This window comes from Diabrotica undecimpunctata, chromosome 9, assembly GCF_040954645.1.
Source record: "Diabrotica undecimpunctata isolate CICGRU chromosome 9, icDiaUnde3, whole genome shotgun sequence".
In the NCBI taxonomy this organism is placed as follows: Eukaryota; Metazoa; Arthropoda; class Insecta; order Coleoptera; family Chrysomelidae; genus Diabrotica; species Diabrotica undecimpunctata.
The window spans coordinates 11,718,587-11,740,619 of record NC_092811.1 but is presented as its reverse complement, the minus strand read 5'-3'; the positions used below and the strand labels follow the sequence as shown (position 1 = coordinate 11,740,619).

At 34.3% G+C, this 22,033-nt stretch overlaps 1 protein-coding gene across 1 annotated transcript in view; it reads left to right on the top strand.

The window, feature by feature from the left end:
- LOC140449533 (fatty acid synthase-like) overlaps positions 1-22,033 on the top strand; it is a 70,016-nt gene that overhangs the window by 17,906 nt on the left and 30,077 nt on the right. The window contains exons 7-14 of the mRNA XM_072542736.1: positions 181-309; positions 1,001-1,231; positions 3,330-3,519; positions 6,795-7,326; positions 8,916-9,168; positions 11,114-11,471; positions 13,250-13,566; positions 16,923-17,075. Coding sequence (XP_072398837.1) covers positions 181-309; positions 1,001-1,231; positions 3,330-3,519; positions 6,795-7,326; positions 8,916-9,168; positions 11,114-11,471; positions 13,250-13,566; positions 16,923-17,075 — 2,163 coding nt within the window. The remainder of the gene's footprint in view (positions 1-180; positions 310-1,000; positions 1,232-3,329; positions 3,520-6,794; positions 7,327-8,915; positions 9,169-11,113; positions 11,472-13,249; positions 13,567-16,922; positions 17,076-22,033) is intronic.

Sequence of the window (22,033 nt, the reverse complement as noted above, 5' to 3'; positions counted from 1 at the left end):
TATATTTTTACGATATTCTACCTGAAGAGATTACAAAGGTCTTCCTATTCATATTTTTCTTTATTGCCTGTGATTTTTAAACAATAGGTCTATTTTTCTCACAGCAGTCGTTAAAAAGTAGTTATTCTATATTGTTTATGCTATAAGAAAAGTTACTAAATGTCATATTTCATATTTTAGTTGAAAAAGAAACAAAAAGATCCAGAATTTTACAATTTGGTACACCAGTTCTTCGCCAAAGCAATCCAAGGTCATCTTTACCGTGGATATTTACTATTAGAAGGAGAAGAGACTAAATTTGAGACAGTGGTAAGTATAATTAAAATCTAGATATGTTATTAGAGTTAAAATCGATCGAAGTTATGATAAATATTTTTGATACAGTAATATTTGGACAATATCAAGTCTCTAAGACGTTTTTATATCAAACCGTCCAAGTTTTTTTATATTTGCTTTGTTTATTGTCATGTTTTGAATCAATATGTTAGTACATGCCTCACCATGGATTTAGTAAATTCTTCTGATTTTGATTGAAAACTCTATCGGATGGTAAGATTGAGTGACGAACTACAGGAAAAACTAACTCAAGTAATTTACCATTTGGTGGTGTGCTCTCGGCTAGCCATTTGCAGCACATACCAATAATTATCGAGTTTTTATTTTGGCCACTGCATCTATCGGCGACCAGTCGTACCTTCTTTGAAATGTTGCCAAAATTAGTGTAATTGAGTCCATGAAATACTGCCAGGAAATTTCATGAACTCCTCTTTTTTGCTATGATTTTTTGGACGGTTACACTCAAGCTAATTCCATGTAATCGAAAGAACTATTTTCCAATAAAGTTGACCCAGAGACGCATCTCAAAAATATTGAACATATTTTAAATCAATTGATAATTCTGATATTAAAAATGTGAGAACAATTTTAGTGATCTTATTTTTAAAACCATATAAACCATATAAATTTCCACATCTATTTTTACGAATTAATTATTTTACAGAACTATATGGGCAACAAAAGACAAGTTTGGTTTGTCTACTCCGGTATGGGAAGCCAATGGAACCAAATGTTGGGCGACCTAATGCAAATTCCAATTTTCGCTAAATCCATTCAAAAATCGTGCGAGATTTTGGCCAAGAAAGGAGTTGATCTAATGAATATATTATCCAGCAGCGAAAAAACTATTTTCGATAATATTCTTCACTGCTTTGTAGGAATTGCATCAATGCAGGTAAAGAAATATTTTTAGTTATAAGAAATTCAAGATTAAAATTATTAACCAACATTTTTTATTTAATTATTTTAATATTTGTTATAAGAATTTTAGAAAAAGTCTTTGAAAACTAAACTTAATTATATTGCATTAGGCTTAGCCCTTTTTTGTTCTTTATTCCATCGTAGCGCAATAGATATTATAATAAAAGTTCATCAGCAATTTCTAACATTTTGTTTTCTTTATATTTTGTCAAAACTAAGTTCAGTAAGTCTTGTAGTAAACGACCATTGCAATTAGTTATTAGAGTTAGCTAAAACAAGTAATAAAATGCAAATGTACATATTAACTAAATTAAACGGTAAAACTTTGAACAAGTTGAAAACTACAATTATCTTGGCACAATAATTATTCACACAAACGATTCTTCCAAAGAAATCAAAGTTCGAATATAGAAAGCACGAACAAACTTCAATAAAATGAGAAAGGTACTCTGTGCAAGATACTGAAATTAGACTTGAGAGTTAGGCTGGCAAGGTGTTATATTTTCTTGACTCTTCTTTACGGGATAGAAGCATGGACACTTATCGCGTCGACTACTAAAAAGTTGGAAGCATTTGAACTGTGAGTGTATAGAAGAATCGTGAAGATATCATGAACCGAGCATGTAACAAACAACGAAGTCATGAGAAGAGTCAACAAAAGAATGGAAATATTGGCTGAGAAAGCTGCAATACCTGGGGCATGTTATGCGTAGTGCAAGATACAACATACTTCAATTATACAAGGGAAAATCCAGGGCAAGAGAAGTGTAGGAAGGAGAAGAATCTCATGATTGCGTAACTTGAGGGAAGAACAAGAAGATTAACTAAAGTACCAGTAACAGTATTAAAGTTGTTATTATAGACACCTCTTTTACCAATAAACTATTCGATATATGGCAAATGCAGTTAAATGTATTGATTTTCCTATAATTCACCTCTATTCTATCAAATTTATTATATTGATAAACCACAGTTACTTATAACATAATAGCCTTCACACTGATTATTAATCACCATTATCATTAGCTGTTTTGAGTCCACTGCTAAATATAGGCCTCCCGTAAATAATTCCATTACATCCTATCTTCAACATCCTGAATCCAGTTGTGCTGGATATGCTGGATGTCATCTGACCACCTTGTTGGAGGACGTCCTCAATTACAATAAGCATCGTCTCCAGTCAGTTCCATTTCAGCGTTAAAATTTTTTTAACTGCGTCCGTAACAGTAGTTTTTCTCCTAACTTATTTGATTTGAAACTCTGTCTCTGAGGGAGATTGACCTCTCCATTGCTCTTGTGTCACTTGTATCGTATTGACTACTTTTTTGGTAAGGGTCAATGTTTCTGCTTCATACGGTAGAACTGGAAGTACACACTGATCAAACACCTTTCTTTTCAAGCACATAGGAATATCTGATCTAAAGACTTCCCTCAATTTTCCAAGATGTCCATGCTAGTCCTATTCTTATTTCTGTCTTGAACTTTCGTTTTAGAACTTTTAGGCTTTTGTTCTATGGTATTGTCTGTTTCTTTAGCGTTAATGTTCCTTATTATGTCTTTCCTAATGACATTTGAAATAGTTTTGTTTAAATTCCTAAGGTCCGCAATGTTCGTTGTGTGCTTATCTTCCATTTCTCTTCTTTTTTGCATAAGGTTTCTTGTGTCTGTTGTGAATTTTTCATGTTTCCTTTTTTGCTGTACCTTGTTTAGGTTTCACTAACATTTCGTTAAGCTCTTCAATATTTGTTTGTGATATTTTTGAATTTGAATGTGACATTTTTATAACTTGTTACCATACTTTTTCTCTCCTACTTTAGGTTCAAGACTATCTTCATCTTACCATTCTATGGTCACTTCCGGTTGCAAATTGATCTAATACAGTTGCTTCTGGAACAGCGTTTTTCTTGTTAGTAAATACTAAGTCAAGTGCATTTTTGATTACACTTCCTTTGAGGACTTTTTTAATATGAGTGTTCATGAAATATAGCCTGTGTTGCCTGATTATTAATACTCTCAAATAAATTAACATTTTATATGATCTGATAATATTTGTACACATTATTATCTTGCAGATTGCCTTAACTGACGTTTTAAAAGCGCTTGGTATCGAGCCAGATGGAATTATTGGACATTCTGTAGGAGAACTTGGTTGCGCCTACGCCGATGGCTGTATGACACACGAGCAGATGATTCTATCGTCTTACTCAAGAGGAAGAGCTTCTATAGAAGCCACTTTAATTCCAGGCATGATGGCAGCTATAGGTATATCCAAGCTTTTTCATTTTTAGAGCGAATAGTGATAAAACTTTGTCTTAACATGTTGTAACAAATTGACTACTCTCTAAAAGTTGGAGCCAATTTGTAATAATAAAATTTCAAACTTTATTTGGGAGCTAATTGTGTAAAGTTTCGTCTAGCTCGGTCTCTCAAAGAACCTTTAAAGTTTTATTGTTACACATTAGCTCACAACTTTCAGAGGGTAGTCAGACTATGACACAATGGCGCCCAACGTGGGGCATAGACATTTTATGTGTCTACGGCATAGAATAAATTGGAGTAGATGTGGGAACTGAATACTGGAAATAAAATTGAAATAAGTAAAAGATTAAACAGAATATTTAATTGATAATAGAGTTGAGCACCACCTTTTTTAGAATAAAAATAGTAAATAAAAGATAAAGTTGATAAATAAATAAAATAAAATAAAAATTGGAGTAAAATAATTAGTAGAAAGAAAATAACAAAAACGTGAAAAACGTTACAATATGACAAAGGGGTTCTTTGGTTATGGTAGATGCAGTGCCCATTTGTGAGCCCTACAGACACTTTGACCTTCTATGAACCATTGTATCACCCGTGTGACAAAAAGTAAATGATGATAAAACTTTGTCACAACTTGTAAAGAAGGCTAAAATATTCCTAATTGATACAGCTATGTTATTTTATTTTTTCCCTTAATATCTTCTCTGCTGACGTATTTGACAAGCAATATCTGATGCTCATTTTGTTGTTCTATAGTTTGTAATAATTGATGTTTAGGTCCAACTTTCTTAACACTTCTTTGTTTGCCATATATCAACATATGATATTAAGTGACATAGAAATCCGAACACCCAGTTTAAATGATTTTATTTCAATAAAATTTGGTGTAATTTATTTATCTTACTGAAAAAAAAACAAGTGATAAAGTTTTTAGCCTTATCAGTTGGAGATTCCGGTTTTTATACTTTTTGTTTTTAAATTCACTAACAATCTAAAAATGAATATTTCAGCCGCAGTAAAGATCCAAATTTGGCGGATTGTGGTTCTTGACATTCTTTACGATTGGTTACGATGCCTAGAGTACGGAGACCTGTACGATTTTGTTAACTTAGTGAGTTTGATAGGGGCCGTATAGTGGGACTTCGGGAAGCTGGACTTTCTTTTCGGGAAGTTGCAGTTAGAGTGCAAAGAAGTGTAGACATCGTGGTTAGGTGTTGTTAGGCATGGCTTCAAGAAGGCCGTACGCAAAGAGCAAGGGGCACTGGACGCCGCCGTAGAACAACAGACCGTGAAGATCGCCGCCTAAGATTATTGGCCTTAAGAGACCGTTTCTCCACTACCAGCTCCATTGCAAATGAATGGTTTGCAGAACACGGAAGACCTATTGGCATGCGAAGTGTTTACCGACGAATGAGAAGTTTTGGCCTGTTTTCATACCGACCACACTGGGTCCTCCCTTTAACTCCAGAACACCGCCGTAATCGCCTTCAGTGGTGCAGAGAACGGTCACTCTGGAATCAGGAATGGAACAGTATTGTCTTTAGTGACGAGTCTCGATTTTGTTTAGGCATGCACGATGGTCGAGCGAGGGTTAGAAGGCGACGTGGTGAAAGGAGGAATCCACAGTATTTTGTTGAAAGACATGTTCATCACACTGTTGGAGTTATGGTTTGGGGTGCTATAGCTTATGGTTCCAGGTCACCTTTAATCTTCATTAGAGGTAACATGAACGCGCAGCGTTATATCCAAGAAGTTCTAGAACCCCACCTTTTACCCTATCTTGACACCCTGGCAAATCCAACTTTCCAACAAGATAATGCCCGACCACATGTTGCAAGAGTCACAATAGACTTCTTTTAACATAATGATGTCACCTTGTTAGCGTAGCCACCAAGATCTCCCGACTTATCCCCAATTGAGCACGTGTGAGATATGATGGGTAGGAGATTGCTCAATTTGCAACGTCCTCCTCAGACTCTACAAGCACTTCGAGAGGAGTTGGTGGTTGCCTGGAATGAGATACCACAAGAGGACATTAACCATCTGATCAGAAGCATGCCTAGGCGCGTTGGAGAATGCGTAACACATTGGGGTGCATCCACACATTATTAGAGGTAAAAGGGCTTTAAAGCAATGCAATTATTTTGAAATTTTAATCATTTATTTATTATGCTTCATTAAGTACTTATACAAAATTTTATTAAAATAAAAACATTTAAACTGGGTGTTCGGATTTCTATGTCACTTAGTATACAATAGTTTATGCAATTTTTACATTTAGAATGCTTCTATGTGATTAATTCTCCTTAATTTGAGACCATTTTGCAGCCACAAGTGTTAAATAAGCTATTTATAACATTTAACCATGTATAGTCTTGAAGTTGGATGCATCGCCTTCCAACATAAGTATTTCTGGGATTTTACCATTGTTGATCTTGCCATCACTATTTTTATATTTGTTTCTATATCACTAGATATTTTGTCATTTATCGTCTATCCATGATATTTGAACATGTCAATAAATTTAAATTTATTCTATTTCAGTTTTAAGCTCTTTCGGATTGTTATTTTTCCTTAAAGCAATGGTATATTTCTTCTGAAGTTAAAGTTTCCTATTATTGTTATTTTAAAAAGGTTCAATTGATTAGAAAAATCGATTTGATTAAAGAAAAAAGTAATGAAATCCAATATATTCAGAAACAGATAAAATAGAGGCGAATTGTTGGAAAAAAAACGTAACAAGAATGGTATAGTTGGAAAAATTTTTCTTACTGTGTCAATCTATATTTTCTGATCAGCAAATGCTTTACTGGTAATATTTTCCAAATAAAAGAATGATTGGGGACAGTCCACAATCGTCTTCTCTCTTTATTTTTATGTCTTCAGCAGTTGGCTTGTCGTCTATTTGCATCAGTGCTCTTTGAGCGATTTTTATCTTTGAATAGAATTCATGGTGTTCAGTTCTCACAACCTTTTATCAATTTTTAGTATCTTCTGTTTTAGAATATTCTTTCGACAATCATTTTTTAGTCGTGGCATAGATAATATTGTTGTATATATAAATATAAAGAAAAATAAAAAAAATTAATTTCATGTTACACTGCACCATGCCTTGCTTTCACTTATACTAGATGTTAAGCATTCTTTCATTTTAGTTTCTACTTTTGCAGTACTGGTATTGGTGTTAAGACAGCTGCAGAACATTAGCTTGCCAAAAATACATAGTTTGCAAAAAATGCCTACATAGTTTTTAGTTGAGATTTTTATAATTGCAGGTCTTGGGTATAACCAGATTAAAGATCAGCTACCTCCTACAATAGAAGTAGCTTGCCATAATGGTCCAGACAGCTGTACAATCTCAGGACCCGAAAAAGATATGGAAGAGTACGTTAAGACATTATCAGCTAAGGGAACATTCGCCAAATTGGTCAATGTAGCGAATATCGCCTATCACAGTCGCTACATACAACCTGCTGGCCCGTTACTCCGCAAGTACTTAAAGGAAGTCCTCCCTACCCCTATGCCAAGATCTTCCAAATGGATATCAACCTCAAACTTGGAAGGCGACTGGGACACAGATTTAGCGAAACATTCCTCAGCAGATTATCATACCAATAATTTATTAAGTTCCGTTTTGTTTGAGGAAGGCATTAAACATATTCCTAAAGACTCTGTTCTAATCGAGATTGCTCCTCATGGTCTACTTCAAGCTATTCTGAAGAGATCTGTTCCGCAGAGCGTAAATGTTCCTCTTACCAAAAGGGGATCTAAGAGTGGTACAGAATTTTTATTGCAAGCTTTAGGGAAGTAAGTAAATCTTTAATATTATTTGTCCAAGTGTCTTCAATATTACTCTTGTATTTATCGACGGTTCTTCCTTGATGTCTGCTTCAGAGCTTCCGAGATCTCAGTCTCCCGAGCCCCCAGAAGCTACCACACTGATCACTAATCAATGCACTACTAGTAGTGTAGTACAGAAGTGCGTGACTTTGTAATTATTAATCTAATAATCCTGTTACAGCTCTAAAATATTTTTTTATCGACAAACCATTTTTTTATTAATACTGCTTTTTTTCTTTCACACGAGGTGGTACACGATTTCCCCATATAGGTTACATAAGAGAACTTAAAAATCTCCTGATAATGAAACGATTAACCAAATATAATCATCCATGCAAGACACTACTCTACCTTATTAGATGTTAGGTCTTTTAGAGGAGCGTGCAAACATAGATAGTGATGACTATTTAGTTAAAGCACGATTTAAAGAGAGAATGTCCAATTTAAAAAAGGAGATCAGGAAAAGGAGAAAAAAAAATCGACATTAATAAACTAAAAGATCCCGACATTGCAAATGTCTATAGATAGCAAACAGAAAATCAAATAAGGATGGAAAACTTAGAAGAAGAAGAAGGCATTAACCAACCACGGACAAATATACGAGATATTGTGTGAAATCGGTTGAAATATTGGGCAAAACTAAGTCAGAAAAAAGAAATAATTGGTTTGATCATGAGTGCGAAATCGCCACAAATAGAAAAAACACAGCATATCAAAAAACCATCGACATAGGTTGTATACGGAGAAAAAAAGAAGAGTATAGTCGTCTTAGAAGAGAGGAAAAACGTATTCATCGACGTAAGAAGAGGGAATACGAACAGAACATCTTAATGAGGTACAAAGTTTATTCGGTAAAAATGAAACGAGGAAATACTACAAGTCATTAAATAGTAGCCGTCGAGAATTCAAACCACGATTAAAAATTTGTAAAGATATTAACAGTGAAATTCTACATAATAGAAACTCAGTTCTTAATAGATGGGCACAACATTTCAGTGAATATCTAAATATAAACGATATTGAAGGAGGTTACAACATAGACAATCAACAAAAGCTACAACGTCAACTACACAGTGAAGACCCAACAAGAGAAGAAGTTTCAAATGCTATTCTAAAACTTAAAGACGGAATTTGTATTTTGACAAACGGCACACTTGTATTTTTTATCATTCTATTTTCACTAAAAGGTTTTTTAAACAGCGGGTCGTAAAATATTTTATTACTTTTGAATTTAAAAAACTATAAGCAATAAAAAGACTGCAAAAAATCTCATTTGGCTTAAAATTCCTATAAAATGTTGGATATTTGTCTATAACAATCTCACGGACAATTATCTTGAGGGTCTATGACAATTTCTCTCGTTTTTTGTTAGGACAATCATAACATAGAAGTTTTGGTTCTCGTCTTATGTTGGAGGAAAGGACATCCACAACAGATAATATGCAATAAACAACCACTTACTTCACTAAATATAATTCAATAATTCTTTTGCATAAACCAGAAAAATATAAGCTTTTTTAGTACAGAAATTAACAGCAATTTTTCTGTCCTTTTAGGATATACCTTGCAGGTGTTGATATGAACTTGGCGAATATTTATCCCAAAATTGAATATCCAGTAAGTAGGAATACGGAAACGTTAGCCGATCTAATACACTGGAATCGTTCGGACAACTGGTCAAGAGATTCTTTGCAGAAGTCTAAATCTGGAGTAAGAAACTTCAATCTTACTCTAACTGCACCAGAATTTAGTGAGTGTATGGGACATAAATTGAATGGGCGATATGTTTTACCTATTAGTACATTATTGGTAAGTTATTATTAAAGTTATGGCAATAATATACAAAAAATTGAGGTTATGTCTTATAAAAAACATACAAATAACGATCATAAAAGAGACTCTGATTATATCTTTAATGTTGAATGTTTTCTTAGATGTACATAAAAAGATACAAAAAGGAAATTCATTTTAATGACTTTCTGTTTGATTTTCATGATGCTGGCATTCTAAGCAAATATGTATGGTGATCTCATGCTGGTTTACTGCATCTTTGGCGCTTTACGGTGGTTGCTTTTTTTTTTTTCGACCGCACTGGGTACACCTTCCTCTTGTTTTTTTGGGTAGTTTTGGAGTCTTAGTCTCGGAACTCTTAGGAAGCTGTTATTTTATCCCATCAATACATGTAGCCTAAGCCAGATGATAGCTCAAGGCAGCATAAGTTGTAAATGTACATATTACGTTTATAGTATGCAATAGATGTGGTTAGTTTTGGGAAAGCTAGGGCTTTCTCTAGGTCAAAAATGAATGCATCGTCAGTCTGGGCCGTTTCTGTATCATTTTTTCATACTTCAACCTGTCTTATCTCATTATCATCTGTTATAGCAGCTTTTTTAATTTATAAGCATCACACTTAGAGCACATATCTTTTTGCGAATCATGAAAATGAAGGTTGTACTATTGAATGTATGGAGATAAGTGTCACTGGAAACGGCGACAGTGCCTTGTTCTTGACAGTACTCACTGTACAAGCGATATAGAAGGGTAACATTAAGGTCAGAAGATAGATACCTACGATTGGGATTCTTATTCCTTATATAGTGTTATTGGTAAGATGGAAAATTTTCAATATGTTTCCGGGCACAGTTCATACGTTCTTCAGATATTTTATTGGTTGGTATACCATGGCCTCGATTATCTGAACCAGGTGGTTCCCCTTGTTTTATCTTATTAATGGCCCGTGTCATTCGTCCATCAGATCTCCAGATAAGATAGTATTTTTTACATACTTTCGTGGTTTTGCCTTGTTTATGAATGAAATATTGGTTAGACACTATCTTACCAGGTCGTGACTGATCCCAGGATGTTTTACTTTAGGTTTTTTTTGCTTGATCAAACCACAAATAAAAGAATTCTGTGCTGTAAATAATTTTAACTTCCATAATGATTCAAATGTTTTTTTTTCTATTGTCACAAAACATGTTTTCAAAACATTTTTTATTGCAAAAACAGTTGTTGTTTGAAAAAGTTTTACCTGGCACTACTTTTCATTTTTGTTATCTTATACTAACAACCTGAGTTTAGAAACCACTTTCTTTTTTTTATTTTTACGCCTCTGTCATTTTCGTGCTTTTTTGGGTTGTAAAACTTCTACTTTTTCTCTATTACTTTTTCTTTCATGGTCTTGGGGAGAGACTTCGTCTTTTGAATCACAGTCTGAAACAAACCAACTTTATTAAAATAACACTCACGTTGTTCTATTTACAGGAGTTTATTTATTGTTAGTATAGAGAATTTAACATTTTGAGGTTAGTTTTGATTTTATACAAACAAATATAATACACAAGTTTAACTTACCAGTACTTTTTTGTTGAGAATCAAAAGGCAACCACTCATCTCATGAGTAAGCGAAAATACTAAGCTCATCACACATTACTTAAACTGTCGTCATCCATTGTATTGAAAAATCACAACCGCAAAAGACTAAATAACTGCCTTAGGAATGAAGGAATAGTGGTGTAAGTCTGACTTTCACCACTATTCCCCCTACTACTACAGACATTTTGTTTGACTGTCAAGTTTGTGGTGCTATCTATGAGCAAATAGAAGAGGTATGACTTACTCCACTGTTGCTTCTGATAGATTTGAATATGGAGATTTTGAACATGCACCGATCTCTATTGTATAAAAAAGTGGCTTACACCACTTTTCCTTTCACCGTCTCATATTTTAAAAACTGTGTTTTGTTCTTTTTCAGAATATAATCGTTCAAATTTCTGGAGATATAAAAGGAGCAGCCGGCTTACGATTTGAAAACTTGCATTTTAGGAAACCCCTAGTGCTTTCCGCGATGGGTTCAATACCTATAAATGCGATGATTCAGCAGGGAAGCGGCGAATTCGAAATATTTTGCTCCGAAAGCGTTCTGGTTCTGTCTGGTAAAATCACCATTATCGAAAACGAAGAAGAAATCGGTATGGAAAAAACCGAAATAAAGCTGGATCAAGACAATTTGAAACTACAAAGCGAGGATATTTACAGTGAATTTGAACATAGGGGTTATGAATATAGTAGCATATATAAGACAATCAAGGACTTGACTCTAACGGAAGAAGGTAACTTAAAATGCCTTAATAATTTTTAAAGTGATATTTTTGTTTTAAATTTAAAAATTCTTCAGCGTTTGTCTGTAAAATGCCTTTGTATCTTAAACCTCTATTCACGCTTTTATTACTAGAAAAACTTAGCTGGTTTTCAGGTAGAATCGTGTCGATCTTCACTACACCGAGATTTCGATTTCCTCTCTGAAGTCTTCATCACGGCTTACCAAAACAGTCTTCTACGAGACTTCCCAGATTACTGCGCTTTTATACTATTCACTGATCACTGCATATATATATATATATACATATATATATATATATACATATATATATATATATATATATATATATATATATATATATATATATATATATAATCATCATCATCATTCTCAGCGTATTTAACCGATTATGGTGTAGCCTCCATTACATAGTCGTTATTCATTTCTGCTCACGATTGTCTAATTCTTTTCTGTTCCATGCTATACCGGCTTGTTTCCTTATGTTATAGTCCCCTTAAATTTGAACGTTTTCTTGGCCTCTTGGCGCCTCTTGGATACCATAGTGTAATTCTAGTGGACCATTTATCTAAGCCAGTTTCATTCTTCTGTTGATACCTGGATAGGTATTTGTTCTACCAGTTCATTTTGCTGAATATATTTTCAAGAGTTGCAGTGAAGAGCGTTGGTGATATTGCATCTCCTTGTCGGACGCCTCTGGTATTGGGAAATTCTGGAGTGTCTTCATAAATTTCTACCTTGGCTTTTGCTTGTCTCTATATATTTGCTAAAATATCTATCTTCTTTAGCTTTACTCTACTATAAATATGATCCAGAGTACTGAATCCACTTCAGAAGCCAGCTTGCTATCTTGGCTGTGCAACATCTAATACATTTGTTAATCTGTTGATGACCGTTGTGAATATCTTCTATATGATTGGTAGTAGACTTACAGGTCTATAGTTTTTGATATCCTCTTTGCTACCTTTCTTATTAATGATAATTATGTTTCCTGTATTCCAGTGGTCTGGTATACATCTTGATCTTGGGCAGTTTGTTAATATGTCTGCTATGATTTTCCAGGTTTTTTTACCCGCGTTTGTCAGCAGTTTCACTGTTATGCCATCTATTCCAGAAAAGCTTTACCGCTTTTCATTTTTGTAATTGTCGATTCCACTTCGTCCCTAAGGACTTCTGGTTGCTTCTGCAGGTATTTCAGGGACTTTGTGTAGTTCCCTGTAGAATTTAGTCACAAAGTTTAATTATTTTATCTTTGTCTGTAATTGTGATATCTTCGTTTGTTAGAGTAACGATGCAAAATGCCTTAGAAAGTGAATAAGGAGGCATCAAGTGGTTGGTATTGTTTATTTTATTGATGATATTCTACTACAAAAGCAATTATAGAAATCTCACAACAAATTTAAAATATATTTGATATTAATTGTCACTTTCGATGAAGAAGCATCGGAAGAAGACGAATTTCATGGCTCAAGAACCTGAGAGAATGGTTTGGATGCAGCTCAAAACAACTATTTAGAGCTACTGCCTCAAAAATTATAATAGCTATGATGATTGCCAACCTCCGTAGTTTAGATGGCACCTGAAGAAGAAGAAGTCACTTTCGATATAATTTGCATTACTTAAAAATTAAACCGTCATTAAATTCTTACGTCATGACCAAACATAAAGAGTCCCTCTACCAAGAAAAGATCTAACCGCCCTCAAAGGGGTAGTATCGCTAATTTAATGTTGATATTTTGTAGATATTTAATTGATATATCTATTTTGTAGGTTCTGTAAGCACAGTCGAATGGAAGGATCATTGGTTGTTCTTACTCGAAGCCATCGTACAGCAGCAAATTTTTAACGCTGGAGAACGAAGTCAGGATATGCACGTACCAAAGTTCATACAAAAGATTACAATTGTTAATAACGATTTACCTCAAGACCAAAAAGATGTTAGCATTCATTACGATTACTCCTCAAGGTTGATCTATACATCTGGAATGGAAGTGAGTGATATGGAAACAGTTCCGTTTGAATGTAAATCTGAAGGTGTTAAGATAAGCAAGATCGATATCGTCCAATTGGATAATGGTGTTCTAAACGTAAGTATTTTGTATTATTTTATTCTAATGTTTTACTATAGAAATCTGTAGCTGTTTCACTTCTTTTGACTTCATCTTCTGTAAAAATATAGCCATATTAAACTACATGAAAAGAATGATTTAACAGCCAGGTTAGCACCCTACTGATAAACTTTGTTGAATGTACAAAAATAATTAGAGACAAATAAGGACCGAAATACGAAAGGCCAAAGAAAATTGGTTAGAAACACAGTGTGAAGAGATAGAGTTTTTGGAACAAAAACACGATACATTTAATATGCATAAAAAGGTAAAACAAACAGCTGGTCTTCAAAAATCCAACACAGTTAGTAAACTGCAAAATCATCTCAGGAAAAATTTGGCCCTAAACATGGAAAAGAACAAAAAATTAGTAAAGAAACGAAACAAAAAATGGAAGATCGTAGAATGCTGAGAAGTCAAGGAAATGTTGACTCACAAGATATAAACAGCATCAATAAAGAAATCTCTAAAGCCATCAGACGGGATATTAGAAAATACAACAACGAGAAAATTATTAAAACTATAGAAGACAACAAAAGCATGAAAGCATTGAGGAGAAAAATGAAAAATGGCAAAAAAGAAATCTTCCAACTTAAAGACAAAAATGGAAATATTATCTCAGATAGACCAAGCATATTACATATAGTGGAAAGTTTCTATTAAACATTATATAAAAGTCAAGTTATTCCAGAGCTCATCGAACAACCAATACAAAAGGTACATAATGTAGGATCGGAGGATATACCAGATATATCACGAGAGGAAATTCAACATGCCCTCAAAAATATGAAAAATAATAGAGCTCCGGGGGAAGATGGTGTAGTATATACAATTAAACTAGGAGGTCCACTTTTGATGTCCCGAATCCAAACACTTTTTAATCTATGTCTGCATAGTAAAAACATTCCAAGTAAATGGAAGAATTCCGTTACAATCCTCCTCCACAAAAAAGGGGATAAATCAGATCTCAAAAACTATAGGCCAATTAGTTTGCTTAACCACCTATAACAGATTAGAAGCAAAACTCGATTTCTATCAATCAGAAGATCAGGCAGGATTTCAAGCGGGACACGGAACAAACGACCATTTGCAATGCCTTAAAACTCTAGTTGAAAAGTCTATCGAATATAACAGACCCCTTGTTCTTATCTTTGTCGACTTCCACAAAACATTTGACACAGTCGAAACAGTTGCTATTTTAAAAGCATTATCAGAATGCAGAATGGATCACAGGTATGCAAATATTATTCGAAATATATACGAAAATGCGACAACAACCGTTAACCTCCATTGCATGACTAAGAAGATAACAATTGGCAGAGGGGTGCAGCAGGGAGATACTTTGTCGCCAAAACTATTTATAACAGTTATGGAGTACGCATTTAAACGGCTAGAGTGGGAATCAAAGGGTATTAGCATCGATGGAAAGATATTCAATCATCTCAGATATGCCGATGATATTGTTCTCATAACAGACAACTTAGGAGAAGCCAGAGTTATGCTACAACAACTACAGCAAGTAACCCAGAAAGTCGGTTTAAAAATAAACTATGGAAAAACAAAAATGATGACCAATCTCGTCCCCAATGAGCTAATAGAAATCGAAAAGTCGCCCATAGAACTTGTGGAAAAATATGTGTATTTGGGCCACGAAATATGGTTCACGCGAGATAACCAAACATGCGAGCTACTCAGAAGAATAAGTCTGGGTTGGGCTGCATTCGGAACAATGAGAGACGTATTTAAAACAAATATACCGATCCATTTAAAAAGAAAAGCTTTTAACCAGTGCGTGCTACTAGTCCTCACATACGGAGCAGAAACCTTAACTCTCACAAAAACATCAGCCGAAAAATTGAGAAGGACACAACGAAAGAGGAAGAGATCAATGCTTGGAATAAGCTTAAGAAATAGAATAAGAAACGAGGAAGTTCGTAGACGAACCAGAGTGGAAGACGTTATCGAACATATTACAAGGCAAAAATGGAGATGGGCAGGACATGTTGCAAGAATGAAAGACGACAGCTGGACAAAAAAATTGCTTGAGTGGAGACCACGGGCTGGCAAGCGAAGCCGAGGAAGACCCCCAACGCGATGGACCGACGACCTCAAAAGAATCGTGACCAATTGGATAGCAGAGGCGCAGAACAGAAGCAGATGGAAAAGTCTAGAGGAGGCCTATGTTCAACAATGGACAACTCAGGGCTGATTGATGATGATAATGATGAAAATCATCTCTAAGAAGAAACGGCTGTTATACGGAGTTGAGTCGTGGACTCTCACAGACGCTACCTATAAGAAAATTGAGGCTTTCGAAATGTAGCTTTATCGTAGAGTACTGAAGATTTCCTATAACGACCACGTTACTAACTAGGACGATTTATTAAGAATGCAAAAAGAAAAAGAACTGTTAGCCACAATGAAAACAGCCAAAATCAGCGAAATGAAGAACAGCGAAAGATATTGGTTGCTGCAATTAATTCTTCAAGGAAAAGTAGAAGGAAAATGAGGACCAGGAAGGTGAAGAATTTCCTGGTTGAAAAATCTTCGTACGTGGTTCAACACAACAACAATAAATCTTTTTAGAGCCGCATTTTGCAAAATACAGATTGCATGATAGTCGCCGACATCCGAAATGGATAAGAAGAAGAAAAAGAAGAGTTACTTGACGAGATAACGATCAGATCGTTGACTATGTAATGTTAATAGAAAATATTAAAGGGGATTTAGAACAACGACTAGAACAGTGAAGCGTAACTGTTAAAAAAAAAGTTTAAAACTATAAAAAGTGGACTGAGTGGAGGAAGGAAAAGTAACAAGTGGAAGTAACTAGGATGGAGCGATAATATTTAAAAAATATAAAAGGTCATAGGACTACAAGATTGGAGAGGAAATATAACGGATCGAACTAGAAGAAAACTAATTGTACAGACAGTACAAAATTACTAATACTTTAAGCATTTTAATCATGAAGAAGGATCAGTTTTCAATCAAGTTACAAAAATAATTATAGTTAAAAAAAATTGTATGGCTAATTGGTCTTTACCAAAGCCATCTAATTACGAAAAAAAGATAGTAAAGAGCCATGAATGCGCATGAAGCTTATAAAGCTACACAGAGAGAGAAAGAGAGAAAGAGAGAGAGAGAGAGAGAGAGGGAGAAAGAGAGAGAGGGAGAGGGAGAAAGAGAGAGAGAAAGAGTGAGAGAGAAAATCTGAAAGACAGCACGAGTTTCTTCTTTGAAGAAATGTATTAAAAATTTAAAAAAAATTAATACATTTACATATCGTTTTTTTTTAGTAATAGCTAACAAAATAATTTGAATTTGTGTTCTAGAATATGAAGGCTGGAATCGAACTAGCTTTCCATTTGTGTCTGTCCAATCACGGTCAGCAAAGTGACAAGAAGATGTATGTTTCCGAATACGTGGTTAACAACTCGCTTAGCGAACATATCAAACCAGTAATACGGGATTTCCATAAATGTAATGTAAGTAAATTATATTTTTTATACCGACAGGATTTAGCAAAGGCAGTTTAAGCTACGTATTTTTTGTACTATCCCATTACTCCTCTGAACATTTTCCTCCATTGGTTTCTATCTTCAACTGATCTGAGAGTTTTGCAGAATGAGTTTCCAGCTGAATTCTTAATTTGGTCGGACCATCTAGTTGGTGATCGTCCTCTTGATCATCTCTTCGAAACGTTTCCAGAAACAATGACCTCTGCGAACTACGTGACCGAAAAATTGCAGAATACGATGCAGACATATTGTCGATAACTTTTTTTTTTTTTTTTTTTTTTTTTTTTTTTTTAATTTCGAGTTGGTTTAGAATGAAAACGTTTGTCCCATGAACTGTCCAAGGTATGCGCAGCATTTTTCTCCAGCATCACATCTCGAAGGCAATAATTTTTTGACGCTCGCGTCCGCGAAGAATCCAAGTCTCTGCCCCGTTGTAATAATTTAGGGTTGAAGCTGTAAATAAATCTAATAAACCCCTCTAATAAATTGTCACCACTCTAATAAAGGCTGTCACCATTGTAGAAGAAGTCTGTCTCAATATCCTTATCCATGCATCTACAATTCTTAGGGGGATACTTATCCCTGCGAGCGGGGTAAGGCTTGCTGGTTCCACTAGTCTGGACTGACTGGTTCCGCCCTCGCGGATTTACAAGAGGGTAGGGAGATTTTGGGAGGAAGGGGATTAAGGACTTCTCGGTCTCAGATCCTGCAAAGAGTGAGAGGCTATGGGCTTACGTTAGAAGCCGGAGCACTGCATAAGCGGAAATGTGTATCTCTTCTAGTCTCTACCTGTAACGGCTGGGAATAACAAAAACAAATTTCGAGTTTACAATGTATTAAACAGACTGTACACTACAAAATATCAGTTATGACCAATAATATTTCGATCAGGCGCGAAGGGAGACGAGAAGAGACAAAGCAAGGAATTAAAGGTCTGACAATTCCGTATCATTAGATATACCTTGGGTTAGTATATAGATCTTAGTTACCTTAGCGTATTTAGGCTCTAGCTAATGAATACGCCTCTAGTCCTACAGGGATTCGAGATCGTGAACCTTCGAATCTCCAGTTGCCGGCACTTATACGTCACACTATCCCGTAGAGTTAAATAGCGCGCTCACTGGCTGCGTATCGTCCGATCTCCGCACTTCTTGCGTGGAGCGCTCTAGAGTGCCCACTTCCCACTAGAGTCCCGATCGCCGCGCCTCTCGCGTGGGCCACTCTCGGGCGCCGCGCTCTTACTGGACGTTTTACCCACTTCTCTTTGTTTTTATCTATTGCCAACTCGTACCTTAGATTCTTTTGTCACGTCCGAAGTGGAGATTTGTTTCTACGTTTTCGCTGATTATGCCATCCTTTCCATGTGTTAAACTGTATCACGCTATGTAAAACTTCTTAGTCAGCTCAATTCTTATCACTTGTTTAACAATTCGTACCTTGTATTAATTTCCAACAAGGTCTAAGTGTCGTAATTTTTTAAACATTCAGGCTTGTGTTAAACTGGGTCAATTGTTTTGTTTTTAATTTGAAATGTATACGTTAAACTGTGTCGAATTTATTCTTTATTAATTTGGAATATATAATAATTACTTAAATAATTATTACTCTTTACTAGGCTACTTATCCCTTAATTTTTCCTTCTTTATTTCCTTGCTATGTTTACATTACACCGTATAGACATATTAAGAATACAAGGGCATTCACCAGTCTCATCTTGATATTTTGAAAGATATATCTGTCTTTACAACATCTAGACACAACTGTCCACTATCTGGTATTTCTGTTACATGTTAATCAGTTGAATAGTGTGGAATCTGTCGATCACCATTATTTTTGTCTTAGCATTATTGATTTTTCATCATCATCATCATGCAACCTCTTTTGTTCACTGCTGTACATAGGTCTCTCCCATTTTTCGCCACCCTTCACGGTTCTGTGCTTCTTGTTGCCATTTCTTGGATATTCGTCTAATGTCGTCCATCCAGCGTGTTGGTGGTCGTCCTCTGCTGCGTTTGTCTTCTCTTGGGCGCCAGTCAATTAGTTTTCTGGTCCATCTTGTGTCTTTAAATTGATTTTTAGACCAACTTTATTGCTTTCGTACTCAACTCTTTGCAGGAAATTAAACATTTCTTGCTCATTTGCTGCTATAAGTGTAGAATCGCCAGCAAATCTTAAATTTGGTCCGGCCAATCCATCTAAAGCCGCCCCCATAAATGTTGAATAAGTCAGGTGACAACAGGCATCCTTGTCTTGACACCTCTCTCGGTCTTAAATTGTTTTGAGAACTTTGGTGGCTTCTTGAACACAACTACATTCCATTGGTTTCTGTTGGTTATAGCCATGGGGCAAAAGAGTGAATAACAATTAAGGCTTATCCTCGAAAATCCTAACGGTAAAATTCAGTGCGATATCTATTTCAAAAATATCTTTCTTTACAAAAACAAAATCTATTCACGAAGAATAGTCTAAACGTCATCTTGTACTAAAGTTGGGCTTTTTACCTACTTACAACCGGACACCCACCCCCTGTAGTGAAAAGTCTTGAGTCTATACAATAAAGCGAGCGGGAGGTCTTCTATTCAGTGCGGTTATGGTGTAATTAGAATAATAGGAGTATACCAGAGTAATATTATTTATTAAATAATTAATTCACAACTTAGCAAAGGCACATACAGGTATGTATAACAAGATATTTTGAGGTCACAGTATTGCCGAATTCGTTTTTTTATGTCTTATATTTTCTTTGGTTTTTTTTTACTTTTTTACTGACAAATTGGCTTTTAACGTAGAATTACAGTTTGATGATAAATATTCTGAAATGGAAAATGTTGAGATGTGGCGAATAAAAACATTCATGAAATTAAAATGAAAGGATTTACGTCTATTAATAGTGCGATTTATAAAATTAGTACTTGAAGCCCAAATCGCGGGAGGAATATGTGCATCAGTTTTCAAATATTTATTATTTACTATATAATTTCTAAATTGAACCACTTTCACTTCTTTAGGTAATAATGTATCTGTTTTGACAACTAAATAAGTAATTAGACAAAATAATGAATATTATTTTGAAATTATTAATTTCAAAACAGGAGTTTAAAGAATTAGAAGGAGGTAGTCCGGGCCCAGTTGAACGGTCAAGCTTATTCCAGTGGAATAAGTAGGAAGTGCCAAAACTAAATCATCTACATATCTTTTAATAAAAGGAATGAAAAAAGTGCAATTGTTGATACAATCACTGATAACATCATCCATGACATAGCTACTTAGAATGGATGAAAGACTAGATCCCATAATTTAAACAAAAGGTCAGAAATTCAAAATCTAAGCAAAATTTATAATTATATTATTTCTATGTAGTTTATATATGAAACCAGTAAAATATCACATTTTGATTTAATTTTTCATGTATTTGTTACATTTTTTCAGGCATCTATCAATGGTGAATAAATCTTCTTCTTTTTTGTTACTAAACAAAAAAGAATTTTTATACAAAATTTTATTTTTGGCAATATAATTGTCAAAAATAAAAATTTTAAGTTGGTATTTATAACATTGACGCTTAATTGTAATTGTCACTATTCAAATTTATTTATCAATTCAATTGTTTTTATGTTAAGAAACTTTTTCAAAACTCTATTAAATTTTCAGAGAAGCATTTATTAGATTATATCATTTTTGTATTAATATTTTTTGAAATATGTTAGCAGCATTTTTATATACTAAACTAATTTTATTTGGTGAGTTAACAAAAATTTTGTTTGGGATCACACCGAAGTTTGTTAAGTTGACCCAACTAACAATGCAAAACGTAAGCTCGTGCGTTAGAATTGAAGGAGAAAACTCTACATGCTTTGACGTTAATGATGGTCAAATACAGGGGGAGGCTATGACGTGTCTCCTCTTTAATGTTGCCTTGGAAAAGGCAACCAGAAAACTAAATATTAGAATGAATGTTACTATTTTTAATAGAACTATGAGAAACATGGTGTAGTGTTTTACAAGGCTTGCGGAGCAATGTCTTATGAGTCTACACCATGTCTTATGAGATTTATGAGGAGCATTTATGAAACTTGGATGTATACTGAGTAATTATTTCAAAAATTTAGGCAGGAAACAGATAGGTTTTCTGCTTATAGGTCTACAATAACTAAAAAAGTTGTCAGCTACCTGGATTATTAAGTGTCACGAGAAAATCCTTATTACCCTGGACTAATATGACTGGACAAGCAAGTGACGAAACAAACTTTATATATTATGTAAACTTTACTAACAAAAACGTTTAATAAAATAAATATTCCAATATCTATAAATAATCAAATTTCATATTCAAATACTGCAAAATATTTGGGTATTGTCCAATAAATATAAATAATCAAATTCCATATTCAAATACTGCAAAATATTTGGGTATTACTCTTTAATAAGCCCTAATAATGTTATTCAACATTATTTATGAGAGAGTCTATATTTCTTACCTACCTGTCGGCGAGAATCCAGAAGCTATCGACAAAGACAGCCTGTACTGACCGAGAGAGAGTAACATTTAGCAGAACTTTGAGATTTTTTAAATAGTTTATATCAAATAGCTGCTTTGTGTTACACTTTATGTTAAAAATAAAAACAGATTCGGAAAGTGGGTCAAATTCTGTAGTGTCCTATTTCAAAAAAAAATTTTTCGTTTATTTTTACCAAAAATATTTGAAAAAAAAATATTGTTTAAACAATTTATTAATTTACAACCAAATAGTGCACTAGAACTTTTTAAGACCTTTCATATAAAAAAAGAATCATCTCAATATCTGCCATAGTTTTTGCGTTATTTGATATAAACTTTTACATTGGAATTTAGCTATGCCCAGAATCGCGAGGAACGGCCTTAAGGAGATTAGAACAAAATGCGAATTAGAAGAAATAAATCACTT